At 42.4% G+C, this 14,991-nt stretch overlaps 1 protein-coding gene across 6 annotated transcripts in view; it reads left to right on the forward strand.

The window, feature by feature from the left end:
* TJP2 (tight junction protein 2) overlaps positions 1–14,991 on the forward strand; it is a 103,000-nt gene that overhangs the window by 70,666 nt on the left and 17,343 nt on the right. For all 6 annotated transcript variants that reach the window (XM_072992183.2, XM_078385064.1, XM_078385065.1 and 3 more), the window contains 9 exons: positions 675–777; positions 2,192–2,768; positions 4,497–4,600; positions 4,735–4,888; positions 7,685–7,796; positions 8,193–8,317; positions 9,725–9,785; positions 12,339–12,489; positions 14,371–14,479. In XM_072992183.2, the coding sequence (XP_072848284.2) occupies positions 675–777; positions 2,192–2,768; positions 4,497–4,600; positions 4,735–4,888; positions 7,685–7,796; positions 8,193–8,317; positions 9,725–9,785; positions 12,339–12,489; positions 14,371–14,479 (1,496 nt within the window). The remainder of the gene's footprint in view (positions 1–674; positions 778–2,191; positions 2,769–4,496; positions 4,601–4,734; positions 4,889–7,684; positions 7,797–8,192; positions 8,318–9,724; positions 9,786–12,338; positions 12,490–14,370; positions 14,480–14,991) is intronic.

Below are 14,991 nucleotides of genomic sequence, written 5' to 3' on the forward strand. Positions count from 1 at the left end.
CATGACCCCTGTGACCCTGGCTGTTTCCTCACCATTGGGGGGTAGCCACACATTCTCACATCACTGGCTCCCCAGCCCAAGTGCTGTCTGGGGCTTTTACAGGTGATGCTTTGGCAAGGGAGCTCACTTTGCTGTCTCCTAAATTCCTCAACTGGGGGGGAAGGTATCTGGAGAAAGAAGTAAGTGAGCTCAGTCAACGCATAAAGCGGCTCTTCTGGAGATAGTCAGGAGGTTTCTCAGTTAGATTCTAAGACAACTATTCGCATAACAGCAATGAGTTTCTACTGCACCCCACCCCCGCACATTTGATAGGGATAGTATCATTACTGGGGGAAAATGTTGCCTTCAGTCTCCCAAGGATAATGTGTGAGCAATAATGTTTTTTGGGAGGGTTCAAAACTTCCATCCAGCAGCCTTTGTGAGACTGAACTGAGTGTTTTGGAGCAAAAGCAGCAGCGCCAGCAATATAAAGCTGGGATGAATTGCATGGTCCTTCCCCTAAATGTTTTTGTACTGACAAAGTGGCCACTGGGATGGAGTAGGTAATAAGACTGTTATATTTTGTGGGGATCCTGCCTTACACAATCACTGTGTCTGTGGTAGAAATGAACTGAGCCACTGTTTTTAACTAAAATGAAATTAATGCCCAATTGGGAATTTGCTTCTATTTCCAGAGAGAACGACAGAGTGGTCATGGTTAATGGCACTCCCATGGAAAATGTGCCCCATTCTTTTGCTGTGCAGCAGTTAAGGAAAAGTGGGAAAGTGGCTGTTATTGTAAGTTCACTGTTACTTGCTTTAAACTAGTGGTTCCTGACCTTGGGTCCCCAGATGTTCTGGGATTACAAGTCCCAGAAATCCTGGCCAGCACAGCTAGTGGTGAAGGCTTCTGAGAGTTTTAGTCCAAGAAAATCTGGGGACCCAAGATTGGGAACCACTGCTTTAGGTAGGGGTTAAGGGGAAACATGAACTTCTCATAGGGCAAATGCTGCATTAATACTTAAAGTAGTACTCAAAATCTACTGTCTGAGATGCCTAGCTCACTCGGCCTGACAGTACGGCAGGCAACATTGTGGGACATGTGCCTCTCCAGTTATTTCTGATCATTTGCTGTTGACTGGCTCATCTAAGTTGATGGGAGTTGTAGTACAACATGTAAAGAGCCATATATTCCCCACCTCTGCAGGAGACACACCATAAGGGCCCAATCCTGTTGCATAACTAATCTCCCCTGTCAACGATGTCATCATCTTACACAGGCTTAATTTGCACAGACAGATTGTGCCCAAGGAATGGGACTACACAGAGATTCCCACAAGCTCTTCTGCTCTCCTGTAACAACAGAAAAGAGTCTCTGTTCAGTAGTTGGCCATATATGTTATACGTAGTAGATCCCAAGCTGAGTCTCTGGTCTGCTTCTGGGTAGCAGAACTGTGAAGGACCCATGAGACTATGTGCCATAGAAGAAGGAAGGAGGGTTTCATAAATCTTTTAGTGGCCACTTTTAGTTCCAGAAATACAAATTGGAGCTGCATCAAAGTATGGCTGTAAGAAAGGCCTAAACCTGTCGGTCACACATGCTCTGGGCTGACCCTTCTTCCGGGTAGCACAATGGGAGTCTCTTCTAGGTGATGTCTGGTGTTCAGGTCTGCAGACAGGAGCTCCAGCCCACTGATCTATACTGACTAGGATATGCATGTGTTGGTAAATGTTTCAGAAAACATGCTTTTTTTAAAAAAAAAAGATTTGAAGGAGTTTAGAAACATTTACCTTCTGTAAACGTTTGACTCCTTTAAAGTTTTCAGTTTGCAGCCTTAAAGGAGAATAACCATCTCACAATAAGAACAGATTGTTTTCCCAAGAGACAAAAATACAATATTTAAAAAGAAAGGAGTAGGGTGTAGAGGGAAGGCCGACTTAGAAATGATGCTGCCCTGTAAAACCACTTAGCCTGAGTAACTGATTCTGTGTTTAAAAGGTACCCATTGGGAAGGCAGATTCATATGGGCATGGCTTTACTGTGCCAGGGGCTTGTGGTTTCACTGGGTATGAGGAAGACCAATGTGGCAAAGGGCCATGTAGTGTTGTAGCATATAAATGTAGCTTCAGGGTGGTCGCTTGGAAAAGGGAATATATAATATTAATGGTTTATATAAAGAAATGCAAAAGTGTTCTCATGTCTTGCAAATAGGTAGTGAAGAGACCTCGTAAAGTGCAGCTCCCGGCTGTTAGGAGAAGCCCCTCTCTTGACTATGAGTACAGAGCCTTCGATGTCATGGACGACCGCGCAGAGCTGGATGGCCGAAGTGCACGAAGTGGCTACAGTGAAAGGAGTTGGCGTAGTGGAAACGAGGGTCGTAGCCAGAGCTGGGGAGACAGCCTCGATAGGGGCTACAGAGTCGCACAGGATCGGGGACGCAACCACAGCAGAGAGCGTGCCTACAGTCGGGATCGGAGTCGCGGCCGCAGTATGGATCGAGACAGGAGTTTGGACCGTGAATATCGAAGGCCCCGAAGCAGAGGCAGGAGTGTTGATAGAGATGACGCCTACGACCATGGTTACAGTGGAGGCAGGAGCCTGCCAAGAGATTATGACTGGCGATCCCGTCCTGACCCTCCCTATGAGAAGGGAGCGAAGAGTGGTAGCAGAGGCAGAATTAATTCCCGCAGTCCCTCACCTGAACTACCGCGCCAGTATGAATATGGACCACATCAGGACCCAAATGGGCCAGTTAATGTTCTCCTCACAAAAAACAGATCAAACGAAGGCAAGTGTTTAAACTTTTCTGCTCTGAAGATGAATGAATTCCCCCCCCCCCAATCCCCTGTTCTTTATTTCCTGCTCTCAGGATCACACAGTCACTGAAAGTCATGGGTTGGTTGGCATTTTGCAGTCTCCCCCCCCCCCCCCCCCCCCCCCCGTTTCTGAAAGGGAAAATATATCATATACAGAAAGACAGAGAAGTAAGCAACAGACAAATTCCTTGGGCATCTTACAAATATACTGTAAACTAATAATATTATTGCACATATATAAAAAGCTAGAAGGACATGTGATATGTGCTTAGTAGTAACAAACTGTGTGTGCTTGGAGCTTAACAAACCTCAGCAATTCTGTGCTATAGTACTCCAAATTCTGAAATCAGAAAAATGGGACTCAGCATGTTGTATAAATGGTGCCCATTGTGAGCACTTCAGTATTTCCTGAGTTACACTGTTCATTCTGCTTGATCACAATTGAGGAAACTGTGTTTTGAATACTGAACTCCATTAATTGGCCGCTAGGAAACCTATTGAGCTTTGTGTTTCTTTGAGATTTCATCAGGCATTGCTTACATATTCAAACAAGAGAGGTGTTCAACTTCTGTAGGTTTGGGGTGCCATTCTCCCTTCAATCCTCCAACAGGGCAGTTTCACTCCGGTGCCATTGTGGGAATTTGCTAAGAAGCCTTGAAAATCCCTTTAAAAATGAACATTTCCTGGGACCATTGCTTTTTCTACTTTGTCACCTAAATTTAATAACACTATTTGCCACTAAATTATGGTGATACAGTGGGGTCTTGACTTGAGAACTTAATCTGTATTGGAAGGTGGTTCTCAAGTCAAAAAGTTCTCAAGTCAAATCTGCATTTCCCATAGGAATGCACTGAAAACCATTTGATCCGTATCTGCTCTTTTCCGTCCATAGAAACTAATGGGAAGCTGCTATTCTGCCTTCGACCACTAGAGGGGGATATTTTGTTTCTTTTTTTCTTAGGCCAAGAAAGATTCAGGGAAGGCAGGGAAAATACAGTCCAGGCAGTACCAGGCAGTCCGAAGACTGTCTCCCAATCCATTCTCTAAACGCTGGGAGGAGTGAGGAAGCAGACAGGCACCCTTTTCACTGGCCAACAGTTAACTGAAAGTTCAAATTTTGCACTTTCCCTGCCTCACACGTGGTTTTTTTTTCAGTTCTTAACTCAAATCTAAGTATGTAAGTCAAGTCAATATTTTCCTATGATAGTGGTTCTTAAGTCAAAATGTTCTTAACTCAAGCCGTTCTTAAGTCAAGACCCCACTGGTATTGTTTCAAGGGAAAGATGCTGCAAAAACAACTTTTGAGACTATTTGCGGCCCATGATGCTGGGCTAAAATCGTATTGCCATACCACCCTTGAACACCTGCTGTACCTGTGATTTTGGTCAGCTCTTGGTTAGTTCAGACCCCCAAGAAGCTTCGGGTAGGGCTAAGGAAGAATCCTGAGTGAAACCAGGGACATCTCCTGTTGGCATTGCTAGATAAGACAATCTCAGTATAGGAGAGTACAGTATAAGGCAGCTTTTGGTGATCTTATTGTTTTGTTTTTGTTTTTAAATGGTAGTAGATCTTAAGCTGTTGAATTTTATGACCAAGTGATGGCTCCTTTTAAAAAGTGTTGGGAGGGAAGAAATCACTATTCAGCATGCCTCATCTTCCAAACCACAGAACTATCTCTTTAACTGTTATGCCATTTGCAGAATATGGTCTTCGGCTTGGAAGTCAGATTTTCATCAAAGAAATGACCAGCACTGGATTGGCAACAAAAGACGGCAATTTACATGAAGGAGACATCATTCTCAAAGTATGTTCTTTGTATGAAGGGCCCTTAATTTTTTTATGGCACTGGAAAAATGTAGGTTCTGGATGGAAACTCTTGGCACTGATAGATCACTTCAAAGCTGTTTACAAGTATATACCTTTATCTTGCCCATTCAGATTAATGGTACAGTGACAGAGAATATGTCCTTATCTGATGCCAGAAAGCTGATTGAGAAATCAAGAGGAAAACTCCAGTTGGTCGTCCTGAGGGACAGAAAACAAACCCTGATCAACATTCCTTCCATGCATGATAGCGAATCAGAAATAGAAGGTGAGAGGTTAAAAGAACAATAAAATCTATTTTCTATTTAGATTTTTCAAAGTGGACTACTTATTTTCTTAGTATGGTATGATAAACTGAACAAATGTAACTAGATGGAAAAGGAAAGTGTAAAATGTATGGGTGGTTGCTAGTGCAGTTTTTTCAGATTCTTCCTGTTTTAACTGGTTTGACATGCATCCAGGTTTCTGAGGCAGGGCCAACATGGGACAACAATTAGCCAGAGGACATGCCTTTTCATACTGGCTTTCTTTTCGGTGTTTTTCAACCCTCATACTGTACTTCCAGACTGCCTGGAAAGGAGAGTACCTCAAAACACACGCAGGCTTCCCATTAATAGCTATTTCTATCTATGTTGCTTTCCTGTAAGGCCATCTCTGAAGTGATTTTTTAAAAGGAAAGAAAATACCAGTTCACAGAGCAAGCAGCCCATCGGCAACATCAGTGCTAGCATTCCCAGCTTTATACAGTAGATCTGGTTTCTGAAATCAGGAATGAGCACCAGACACATTCTTTGCCTGTTGCCTCCCCTTGGGCACTGGCCTTGGCAGGGTGTGCTTAAGTCAGAGGGACCTTTCAAGTTTAAAAAGGGGGGACTTTGTTGTGATATTAAAGGTATTAAGCCAGCATCTGATTCCATTGTTGACTTCACAGAGTCTCTAGGGGGTCCTGCACAGTTTTCCACCCTGGGACTTTATGTATTCTGCAGCATGCTAAAAACAACAACAAAACGCAAAACCTAGAAATGGTTGGAACTCCACTTTCAGTTTTGCAATCCTCCTGTTTTGTATTGGGGTGTAAGAAGATACAGAAGGGACTCTTTTGAAATTTCTGTTCCTGGAGGGTTTCTGGAGGTGCAGTCCCTTTTCAGCTCAGATATAGATGGATACAGGGATGAATGTTGAGAGAGAACTGTACATTATATTGTTGGAGAATACAGAAAGGGACCTAGAGCTCACAAAGTGGGCTTCAGGCACCCTTCAGGCCAGTTGCTTTCCACCTCTGACTTAAAGCAGACAGGGATGTTTCCCCTTCTTTTCCCACTTGTGACCTGCCTGTTCTTGTTCATGGGTTAGAATAGCCATAAGCAGGGGGAGGATTTTTATGACATACCATATATTTTCTGCAACCTATGTTTGAGTTTATGGGTGGATTTGAACATGTTCATGAGTAATCTGATGAGAAAGGCCAGATTACTCATAAACATGTTTAAATTTGCTTATAGGTTCAAATGTAGGTTGCAGAGAAAATGTGAAATGTCATAGAAATCCTCCCCCCCTAGTCATAAGGTATCAGTCTTGGTGTGGGAGCTGATGCATTGCTCATATAGTAGGACCTTGACTTACAGACGTCCCTACCAATGAACATTTCGACTTACAAACGGCTCCATTCGCAAAAATTGGCATCAATTTGAGAACGGAGCCTCGACCTACAAATGAAAAAAGGCAGGGAAAAAGGGTGGGAAACTCAAATTTTTGCCTTCAGAGGTCGAGGCTCCGTTCACAAGTCAATGCCAATTTTTGCGAACGGAGCGATCGGTGCCTTTGGAGGTCTCCAAGGGCTTTCCCCCGACATTGGAGGAAGCCCTTTGAGACCTCCAAAGACAAAAAAAATCCCCCTGATTTTTTGCTTTTTTTCATCCCTCGGTACACATTGATTGGTTTTCAGTGCATTCCTATGGGAAATGGTGCTTCGACTTAAGAAAGTTTTGATTTAAGAATGCAGTCCCAATACGGATTAAGTTCTTAAATCGAGGTACCACTGTAGTGTCTTGCTGCTCAAGTAGTAGGAACAGGGTAGGCTGGATATTTCCCATGGTGTTTGCCCTCTGCTCTGGAAGCAGAGTCACCTCAGTAGTTTCTGTGATGCTAGGTAGTAACAGACTTGGTGGGCCTAAACATTGCCAACTTAATGGTTGGAAGCTGCCATTCTCTTGCAGAACTTTAGTCTGAACAAGGCTTGCTGAGTTATAGCTTTCCTGAAGAAGCAAGGAAATGCCTGCCTTAAGTTGACCATCCTCATATGAAGCTTCTAGCTATCCTTTTATGAACCAGGTGCTGCCTGGAGAGACCCCACTTTTCTGATGGGAATAAAGTCCTAACATCTTATTTTTCTGTTTTATATGTGCTTAGTCAAAGCTGTCATAAAGATTAGAAGAAAGATGTGAAAGCCAATGTTCATTATAATCATGTACAGTGGTGCCCCGCTTGACGACGAAATCACTTGACGATGAGTTTTTTGCGATCGCTATTGTGATCGCAAAATGATGATTCCTATGGGGTTTTTTTTTGCTTTATGTTGATTAGGTCCCTGCTTCGCGAACTGTTTGTTCGCAAAACGATGTTTTTTCCGGCTCTGCAAAATGGCTTCCCTTTGCAAAATGGCTTCCCTCCCTTCACAAAATGGCTGTTTTCCAAATCCCTGCTTCAGAAAACAGCTATTTTAAACAGCTAACCGGCGGTTCTCTATGGGCAATCTTTGCTGGATGATGAGGTATTTCCCCATTGGAACGCATTAACCGTTTTTCGGTGCATTCCAATGGGTTTTTTTCACTTGACGATGATTTTGCTTAACAGCGATTTTCCTGGAATGGATTATCATCGTCAAGCGGGGCACTACTGTATTTTTTTATTTATTCAATTTGTATCCTGCTTTCATTAATGTCACAACAGTACTCTGGGTAGGTTACAACTCATAAAATAGAAAATAAAAATAGAAATATTAGAACCAGTAGCAATAACCCTACTTTTTTGCCTATCTAGACTTTATGCTGTGCTCTTTCAACAGATATTTCAGAAATAGAGTCAAACAGGTCTTGCTCCCCTCAGGATGAGAGAAGACTGCATCATTCTGATTTAGATTCTCATTCCTCCAATGAACGGTTAAAGGAAAAATCAAGGTAGGCTGTGTTAAAAAAAAAACAAAGTAGCCATGTGATCTATGGGTAGGAACCAAGGTTTCCTCTAAGGGGTGTGCACCTCTGCACATGCGCTCACCTCAGCCCTCCTCTGTGCAGGGCTCCTCCTCCTCTGCACACCCACAGCAATCGTTTTCAGCCTCTTTGGCTCCAGTTGTGATGGAACACTACGTGGGGGCAGTGTTGCACGTGTGAGGGGTAGAACCCCACCTAGCAAGCCTGTAAATTAGAGGGAATGTTGGTAGAAACTACAGTACAAAATGGGTAACCTTTTTTATGTACTAGAAAGTTAGAGACAAGGTAAGCCTGAGAGCCTTCCATCATTCTTCATCAGGCACAGATGTTCACTTTCTCTGACCTTTGTGAATTTGGTTTCAGTGTAAAAGAAGAGACATCTAGCAGGCTGTCGAAAATGGGTGCTATGCCCACCCCTTTCAGGTCAACTGGTGACCTCACTGCTTCAGAGGCTAAGAATGAACCGAAGTACCATGAGGATCCCCCAGGTCAGCACTCAACTTTCCTCTATAGAGCTTTAATTGCTATATTTAAAAAAATCCTCCTTCATATACTTACAAAACCTGATCCATTAATTTCAAGATGGTCGGATTCCAAAGGATCTCCTGTATGGAGAATTAGTGCAGGGAAATCGCCCCAGAGGGAGACCACAGCTGCGATACAAGAATATCTGCAAGCGGGATCTGAAGGCCTTAGGAATAGACCTCAACAGATGGGAAACTCTGACATTTGAGCGTTCAGCCTGGAGGCAGGTGTTGCATCATGGCCTCTCCCAATTTGAAGAGACCCTTGTCCAGCAGGCCAAGGCAAAGAGGAAGTCACAAAAGCAGCAAAACCAGGGAGCTGGACAGGGGACAGATTGGATTTGTCTTCAGTGTGGAAGAGATTGTCACTCTCAAATTGGCCTCCTCAGCCACACTAGATGCTGTTCCAAGTCCTCCATACAGAGCATGTTACCATAGTCTTTTGAGACTGAAGGATGCCTACATAGACCTTTCCCTACTGTTCTTCTAACCCTGGTACATTATGAATCATATTTGTAAGCTACTTTTATAGACTGGAGGTTGAACTTTATGACTGTTTCGATTGGCCAGAGCATGCTACCTTATCTTTCTGATTTTGTTTAAATAGAGGATGAGTTAGGTGTCCTTCAGATTTTAAAACAAAAGACAAGCCCAAAGTTTGGAAGGAGATAAGTAAAGCTGATCAAGTTTTACACAAGACTTCTGCAATGATAAAGTGTAGAGATGGACACGAACTTCCGTTCGGAGATTTGTGCCGGTTCGCATGCCAGTGATGCACTCACCAGCCGGTACACTCTCCTTTCTTTCTCATCTTCAGATGTTTGACCAGTTCCCCCCCCCCAAAAAAATACAGGTTGGCCTGTCCTGCCTCCTTCTCTAAATGGGTGATCAGCCAAGGAGGCATGGCAGGGAAGCCTGGGCTCCTGCCGGAGACTGGTTGAACAAGCAAAGAGGAGGAGGAGAGGAGCCTGTGCCAGTTGGTAAGCAGGAAATTTCTACCAGTAGAGATGAATCCTATTGTAATTATATTATATATATTATTGAGTGGTAATATTCTAGCTGTATGCTTTGTAAGAACTTGACATTCAGAGTTTTATTTACATCCTGGCACTGGCTGCTTAAGTAATAACATACAGATTGCGATCCGGAACATACTTAACCAGAAGCAGGTCCTGCTGAATACTGTGGAATTGTTTCTAAATAAGGTTTAAGAGTAAGGTGCAGTACTGACAAACTGACCTGCCCTTTATGTGTAGATGGTTTCATCTTAATGCCAGTTTCTGGTTTCAGCTTTAAAAATGAAACAAAACAAAAACAGAGCATTTTTCTATAATTGTGTATGCGTGTTTGTGTTTTTTTTTTAATATACAGTTGCTCAACCAAAACCAAGAATTTTTCTTGAGCCAAGTCCCGAAGATCTAGCAATATATGGGTAAGGATTTTTAATTTGCTTGTTATTGCCATATTTTTAGAAACTGCATTATTCTAATTAGTAATCAGTATGAGACTTTAGAAAGTCAATATAACAGAAAAGGAAATTATTTGGAATCATATTTGTTTTTCAGAATGCCCTAAGCACAATCTTGTTTAGGACACTGGATGCTTTTTCCCCTCACTTGTATGAAAATTCCTTCCTCCCTTTTTTCCGCTGAAAGTTGTATAGTTGATGTTATGTCTTTACATTATGTCTTTATTGCAGTTTTACATTCCATATCAAAAACTGTTAAATTTGTGTTTGGTACAAACCCTGTTTGATGAAAATGATAGTGTAGGTGAAATAGTAACCATAATTAGCTGGGAATGGGAGATAGGAGTTGTTACACATAACTGGGATTTTGCACACAGTATTGGTTAGCATCCAGTCTGCAGTGAACTTTTGAAATACGCCTTGTTAGAACTGTAAAGGCAGGTAACTATTGTTCATTAGTACATAGGCTAGTTCACAATGTCAAAAGCCACTATGTTATCATGGACATAAATCCAGGATTGTGTGGAAAGAGGGTAGGAAGAAAGTGACTCTGTTTACAAGGAGCTGGAAACTCTTTCCATTATTATGACCATCTTTTTTCCATGGGAGGATTACAAGCTTACGGGGGGTTCTACTTATTTCCTCTCTAGCCCTTTCCTCTACAACTATAGATCCAAATATATAATTGCACAGAGACACTTGATAGTATCAACTTGCTCTTGGTTTATAGTAGTTGTCTGGGCAGGGTCCTTGAGCAGGTGGTTGGCAGCCAACTCTTGTCCCTCCTGAATGATTTTTCTTCTTAAGAGTGGTTTTATTCAGGCTTTAGGAAACTTCCTTAGTTGACCTGTGGGATGGACATTGCCAAGAGAGGTACACGGAGACCATGTTATCATCTGTGATATTCTAATCCATAGTCACTTTGGGGGATAATGGGTGAATGGGCAGGTGTGAGTAGAAAGAAATTTGGGTATGCAATAGGTACTATATATGTATGGTTTAGCGCTCACCACCTTTAGCATGTGGCTACTGTGTGGTCCATCAAGGAATGTAGCATTGAGGTTGAATAGGGTTCCCCTGCTTATGTCCTGAGAATTTGGGTTTGTAGTTGTGGGTCCATAGTTTGGGGTTATTCCTGTACAGTATTTAGCAATGTCAGAAGTAGCATTTGTGGCTGGGATAAAATTTCATGTGCTTGGAGCTTAAACTGGTGTTCCACATTGAAATATTGCTTTTGCCCACACACATGAACCAGCAAACCATGATCTTTTTCTCAAATGAGGCTTGGAGAGATCGCTATTAGAGTAGCTTTCCACAACCTAGTGGTTCTTCCCCCCCCCCAATTGTGTTGTAGAGCTACAGATGTGGCTGTAGGATTAAAGGAATTGTGTTCTAACACTTCTGGAGTGAACCAGTTTGGAGGAAACTGTAGTATAGAGACAGCCCTTAAAGCAGTGGTACCGATGCTATAAAATGCCACCCAGAGAGGCTTGCGTAGTTGTTATCAGAGGTTTATTGTTGGTGGTGTTCACTTGCTAGTTTCATGTTGACTTAGATTTGTATAGATTTACCTTTATAATGGTGGGCTAAATCAGTTGTTTCTGCCAACTAGAGTACAGCCATTGAATCAATGCAACTTTACCGTATTTTTCCATGTATAAAATGACACTTTTTCCTAAAATAATTAGAGGAAAAATTGAGGGTCGCTTTATACATGGAAGGGAACAGCAGGAGACAGAGACTGAGGCAAAGGAGCAGCCATGCTTGGCCGTCTCTTGCGGCTACCCATTGACTGCTGCCGCCACTGTCCAATCACCTCCTCCTCCTGTCAGGGCTTACCTCCAGCTCACGTCAACGCCTTGTCCCCTACTCGAAGGAGACGCTTGCTGGAGGAGGCGATCTGGCAGCAGTGAGAGGTGGCCAAGCGCGGCTGCTCCTTTGCCTCCGTCTCTGCCTCCTCCTCCTGCTGCTGAGCCCATGAGTGGCGCTGGAGGAGACTGCAGCAGCAGCAGCAGCAGGAGGCAGAGATTGAGGCAAAGAAGAAGCTGTGCTTGGCCACCTCTCGCTGCTGCCCCTTGACTGCTCCTCCACCTCCGTCAAGGGTAAAAATGGGGGGGGGTCATATACATGGAAAAATACGGTATATACATGTTGACCTAACACATTTCATTGATTCAATAGACTTTTTCAAGCTGGGACTGACAAATGGATTTATGGCTGTTTTTTATCTTTCACTGTTAAGCTACCAAAGGATATAAGTTACTTGTCAATTTAAAAAGTACCTGTATCTCTCAGATATTTTATTCTTAGATGATGTCTAATTATAGGGCTGCTTCAGGGCCTGAGATGGTGCCTTCACATGGAAATGTGCCAGCTCAGTGTTCACATGAAATATGACTGAATGTATTTCTATATGAAAACCAGCATTCTGTCCTATGATGAACACATCATAGAAATCGGTTCTGCCCAATGATGGCTGACATAAAACTCAATTATTATTTTTTTGTTTGTTTTAAGTCCTGGTACAAAGATGGTGAAGTTCAAGAAAGGAGATAGTGTGGGTATCCGGCTGGCTGGTGGAAATGATGTAGGAATATTCGTTGCTGGGATTCAGGAAGGCACTTCAGCAGAGCAGGAGGGCCTCCAAGAGGGAGATCAGATCCTTAAGGTGTGTATGCAGAAAACCTAAAGGGACTGTTTTTTAAAAGTACACTATAGTGAAAAAAGTGCTTGATGTATAACTAGGAAAGTATTTGTATATGGCTCTTCATTACATTCAACTGCTGAAGCAATCTGAGAGGATGATACTCTCTTGACAGCTTCTTAGCAGTCAACCTGAGGACACAAATGGAGGAAAGGCAATGGTTTAGTTGTATCTTGTATTTGCTACTTCTGAGAGTTTTCAAATCTTGCAGTAGAAAACATTTACTACACTCAAGAAATCCTGCATCCCATTTATAATATTACTGAATTCAGTGGATCAAGGAGGAGGTCTGTGCACTGCCTGTAATGCTGAGCCTAAGAATCTTGGTGAGATACAAAAGCTCCCCATGTAAAAAAGAAATGGCTCTTGGCTCTAGGCAGAGCAAGGGAGGGGTGCAGGAGACTGTCACAGCCATTGCACTAGAGAATTTCTAGAGCAACAAAATAAAACATGGTTTTTTTCTCCTCTTCAGTCTTAACAGAGCCCTAAAATAACAGAAGTCATAAATTACTGCATGTAAATGTAACATACCTCCAAGAGCCAATCAATATTTAGTATGAAACTAAACATTCAACATTTCATTCTGTTTCCATATGTCTGACGAAGTGGATGTGTCCATGACTGCTCACATTTTGTCTTGTTTTGTTTCTTTGTAATTTGCCTGATATTCAGTGCGTGTTAAGTACACTTGGAAGTTTTAAGTAAAGCTGTTACCCTAAAATAATTTTCTTATTTCTAGAGACCTTTTTTTTTTTTTTTTTTTTTTTTTTTGGTTAGTAATAAAAATCTGCCCCTGCTAGATTTTTCTTGCTAGGCTATGGACTGATACAACCTACTGTTGTCTTGAAATGTATTTTGAAAGAATTTTGGAGAGCAAATGCCCTTTCGCTCCCTTCCAACTTCTACCTGCCTTGCTTGTATGAATGACTGGTTATACTTTGTAGCTGATGTTTTATTCTTGTGTAGTTTTCCTGTCACACCTCAGTGCTTAAATATGTAATGTTTTTCATAGAATTCTTAGACATTGGCCAAAATCCTGTTGCTTAGCATAGTAAATAGAGATGGGATATTTGTATTCGTCTCCTGGGGGAGATGAATATGAATATTGCCATCACAGGTGGCTGAGCCCTTTGGACCCCCGCCCCAAGAATTGTCTGGTCCACTCATTATTTGTGGTACAGCACCTGGGACCATTGTTGCTCACACTGCACCAATAGTGGAAGTAGCTTGGCCGGCACTTCCCCATCTCTCTGTGCTGCTGACCACTCCCATCTCTAATAGCAAGTTACACTAGTTTAGGCCCGCTGAATCACTGGGGATTTGGTAAGCCAACTCCTCCATAATTTCCATTGATTCAAATGAGCCTACACTAGTTGTGATTTACTAAGCTTGCAATTAGAGTAGGCCCATTTGAATCAGTGGAACTTACAGAGGACTTACCAAATCCTCACTGATTCAATGGGCCGAGTTTACTTGAGACTTTACTGCACTAAGCAGGTTTCCAGGGTTTGGACCAACTCTTAGCCTGGCATCTATCTCTTGTCTGCCATCTAGAGATAAGGCTTTAAGGTCCTCCAGATGCATCTACACCTTGGCTGAGATGTAATGCATAATTTTTGAGGGGAATTGTGGTGATCCAAGCTGGTCATGCCCATTGTTAGGAAAACAGTTGGTGCCAAGTTGGTTAGAGAAAAAGCTTGGCATTTTCCTGCTTCCTTAAAAGTGACTAGAATGTGTGGAATTTGTTAGCTGAAACAGTATCTTCCACAAAGACTTGAGTAAAAAGGGCTCCTTCTTTGACACCCTGAATCTACTATTTAAAACTATGTGATTGTTTTGTACCAGGTAAACAATCAAGACTTCAGAGGTATTATCCGAGAGGATGCTGTTCTGTACCTGTTGGAGATTCCTAAAGGTGATACTGTGACAATTCTGGCACAGAGCAGATACGATGGTAGGCACGTAATTTGGCTTGATCTGTTGATTTATTTCTTGTGCTTCCTGTTTTTCTCATAATAAAAATCCTGTGCCCTCAAGTCAATTTTGACTTACGGAGACCCTTCCCGGGGTTTTCCAGCTGCACCCTGGGACTGCAGTGGTGGTAGTATTAGTAGTAATAATAATAAGAGTAATCTGCTAGAATAAAGGTGATGTAACTGTCACCCCTTTCTGCATTTAATCTTCCTCTGGTCTCCCAGTATACAGTTCCATCTCACCTCATCTACTATAGATGTCTGAAATGCTGGGTAAAACTTCATGTGTCTGATGAAGTGTTCTATCATCTTTGGAACATCAGGCTGCAATAAACATGCTAGTTTTTAAGGTGCCCAGAGCATGGAAGTAACTAGTTACAAATATAGCCAGTTAACTCATAATTAATCCCTTTTCCATTAACAAAGATATAACTAGATTACATTGCAGTTGTAGTTTATTGAGGGATAAGATGAATCCTCGTTTGCTTTTACT

Source organism: Pogona vitticeps, chromosome 2 (genome assembly GCF_051106095.1).
Source record: "Pogona vitticeps strain Pit_001003342236 chromosome 2, PviZW2.1, whole genome shotgun sequence".
Lineage (NCBI taxonomy): Eukaryota > Metazoa > Chordata > Lepidosauria > Squamata > Agamidae > Pogona > Pogona vitticeps.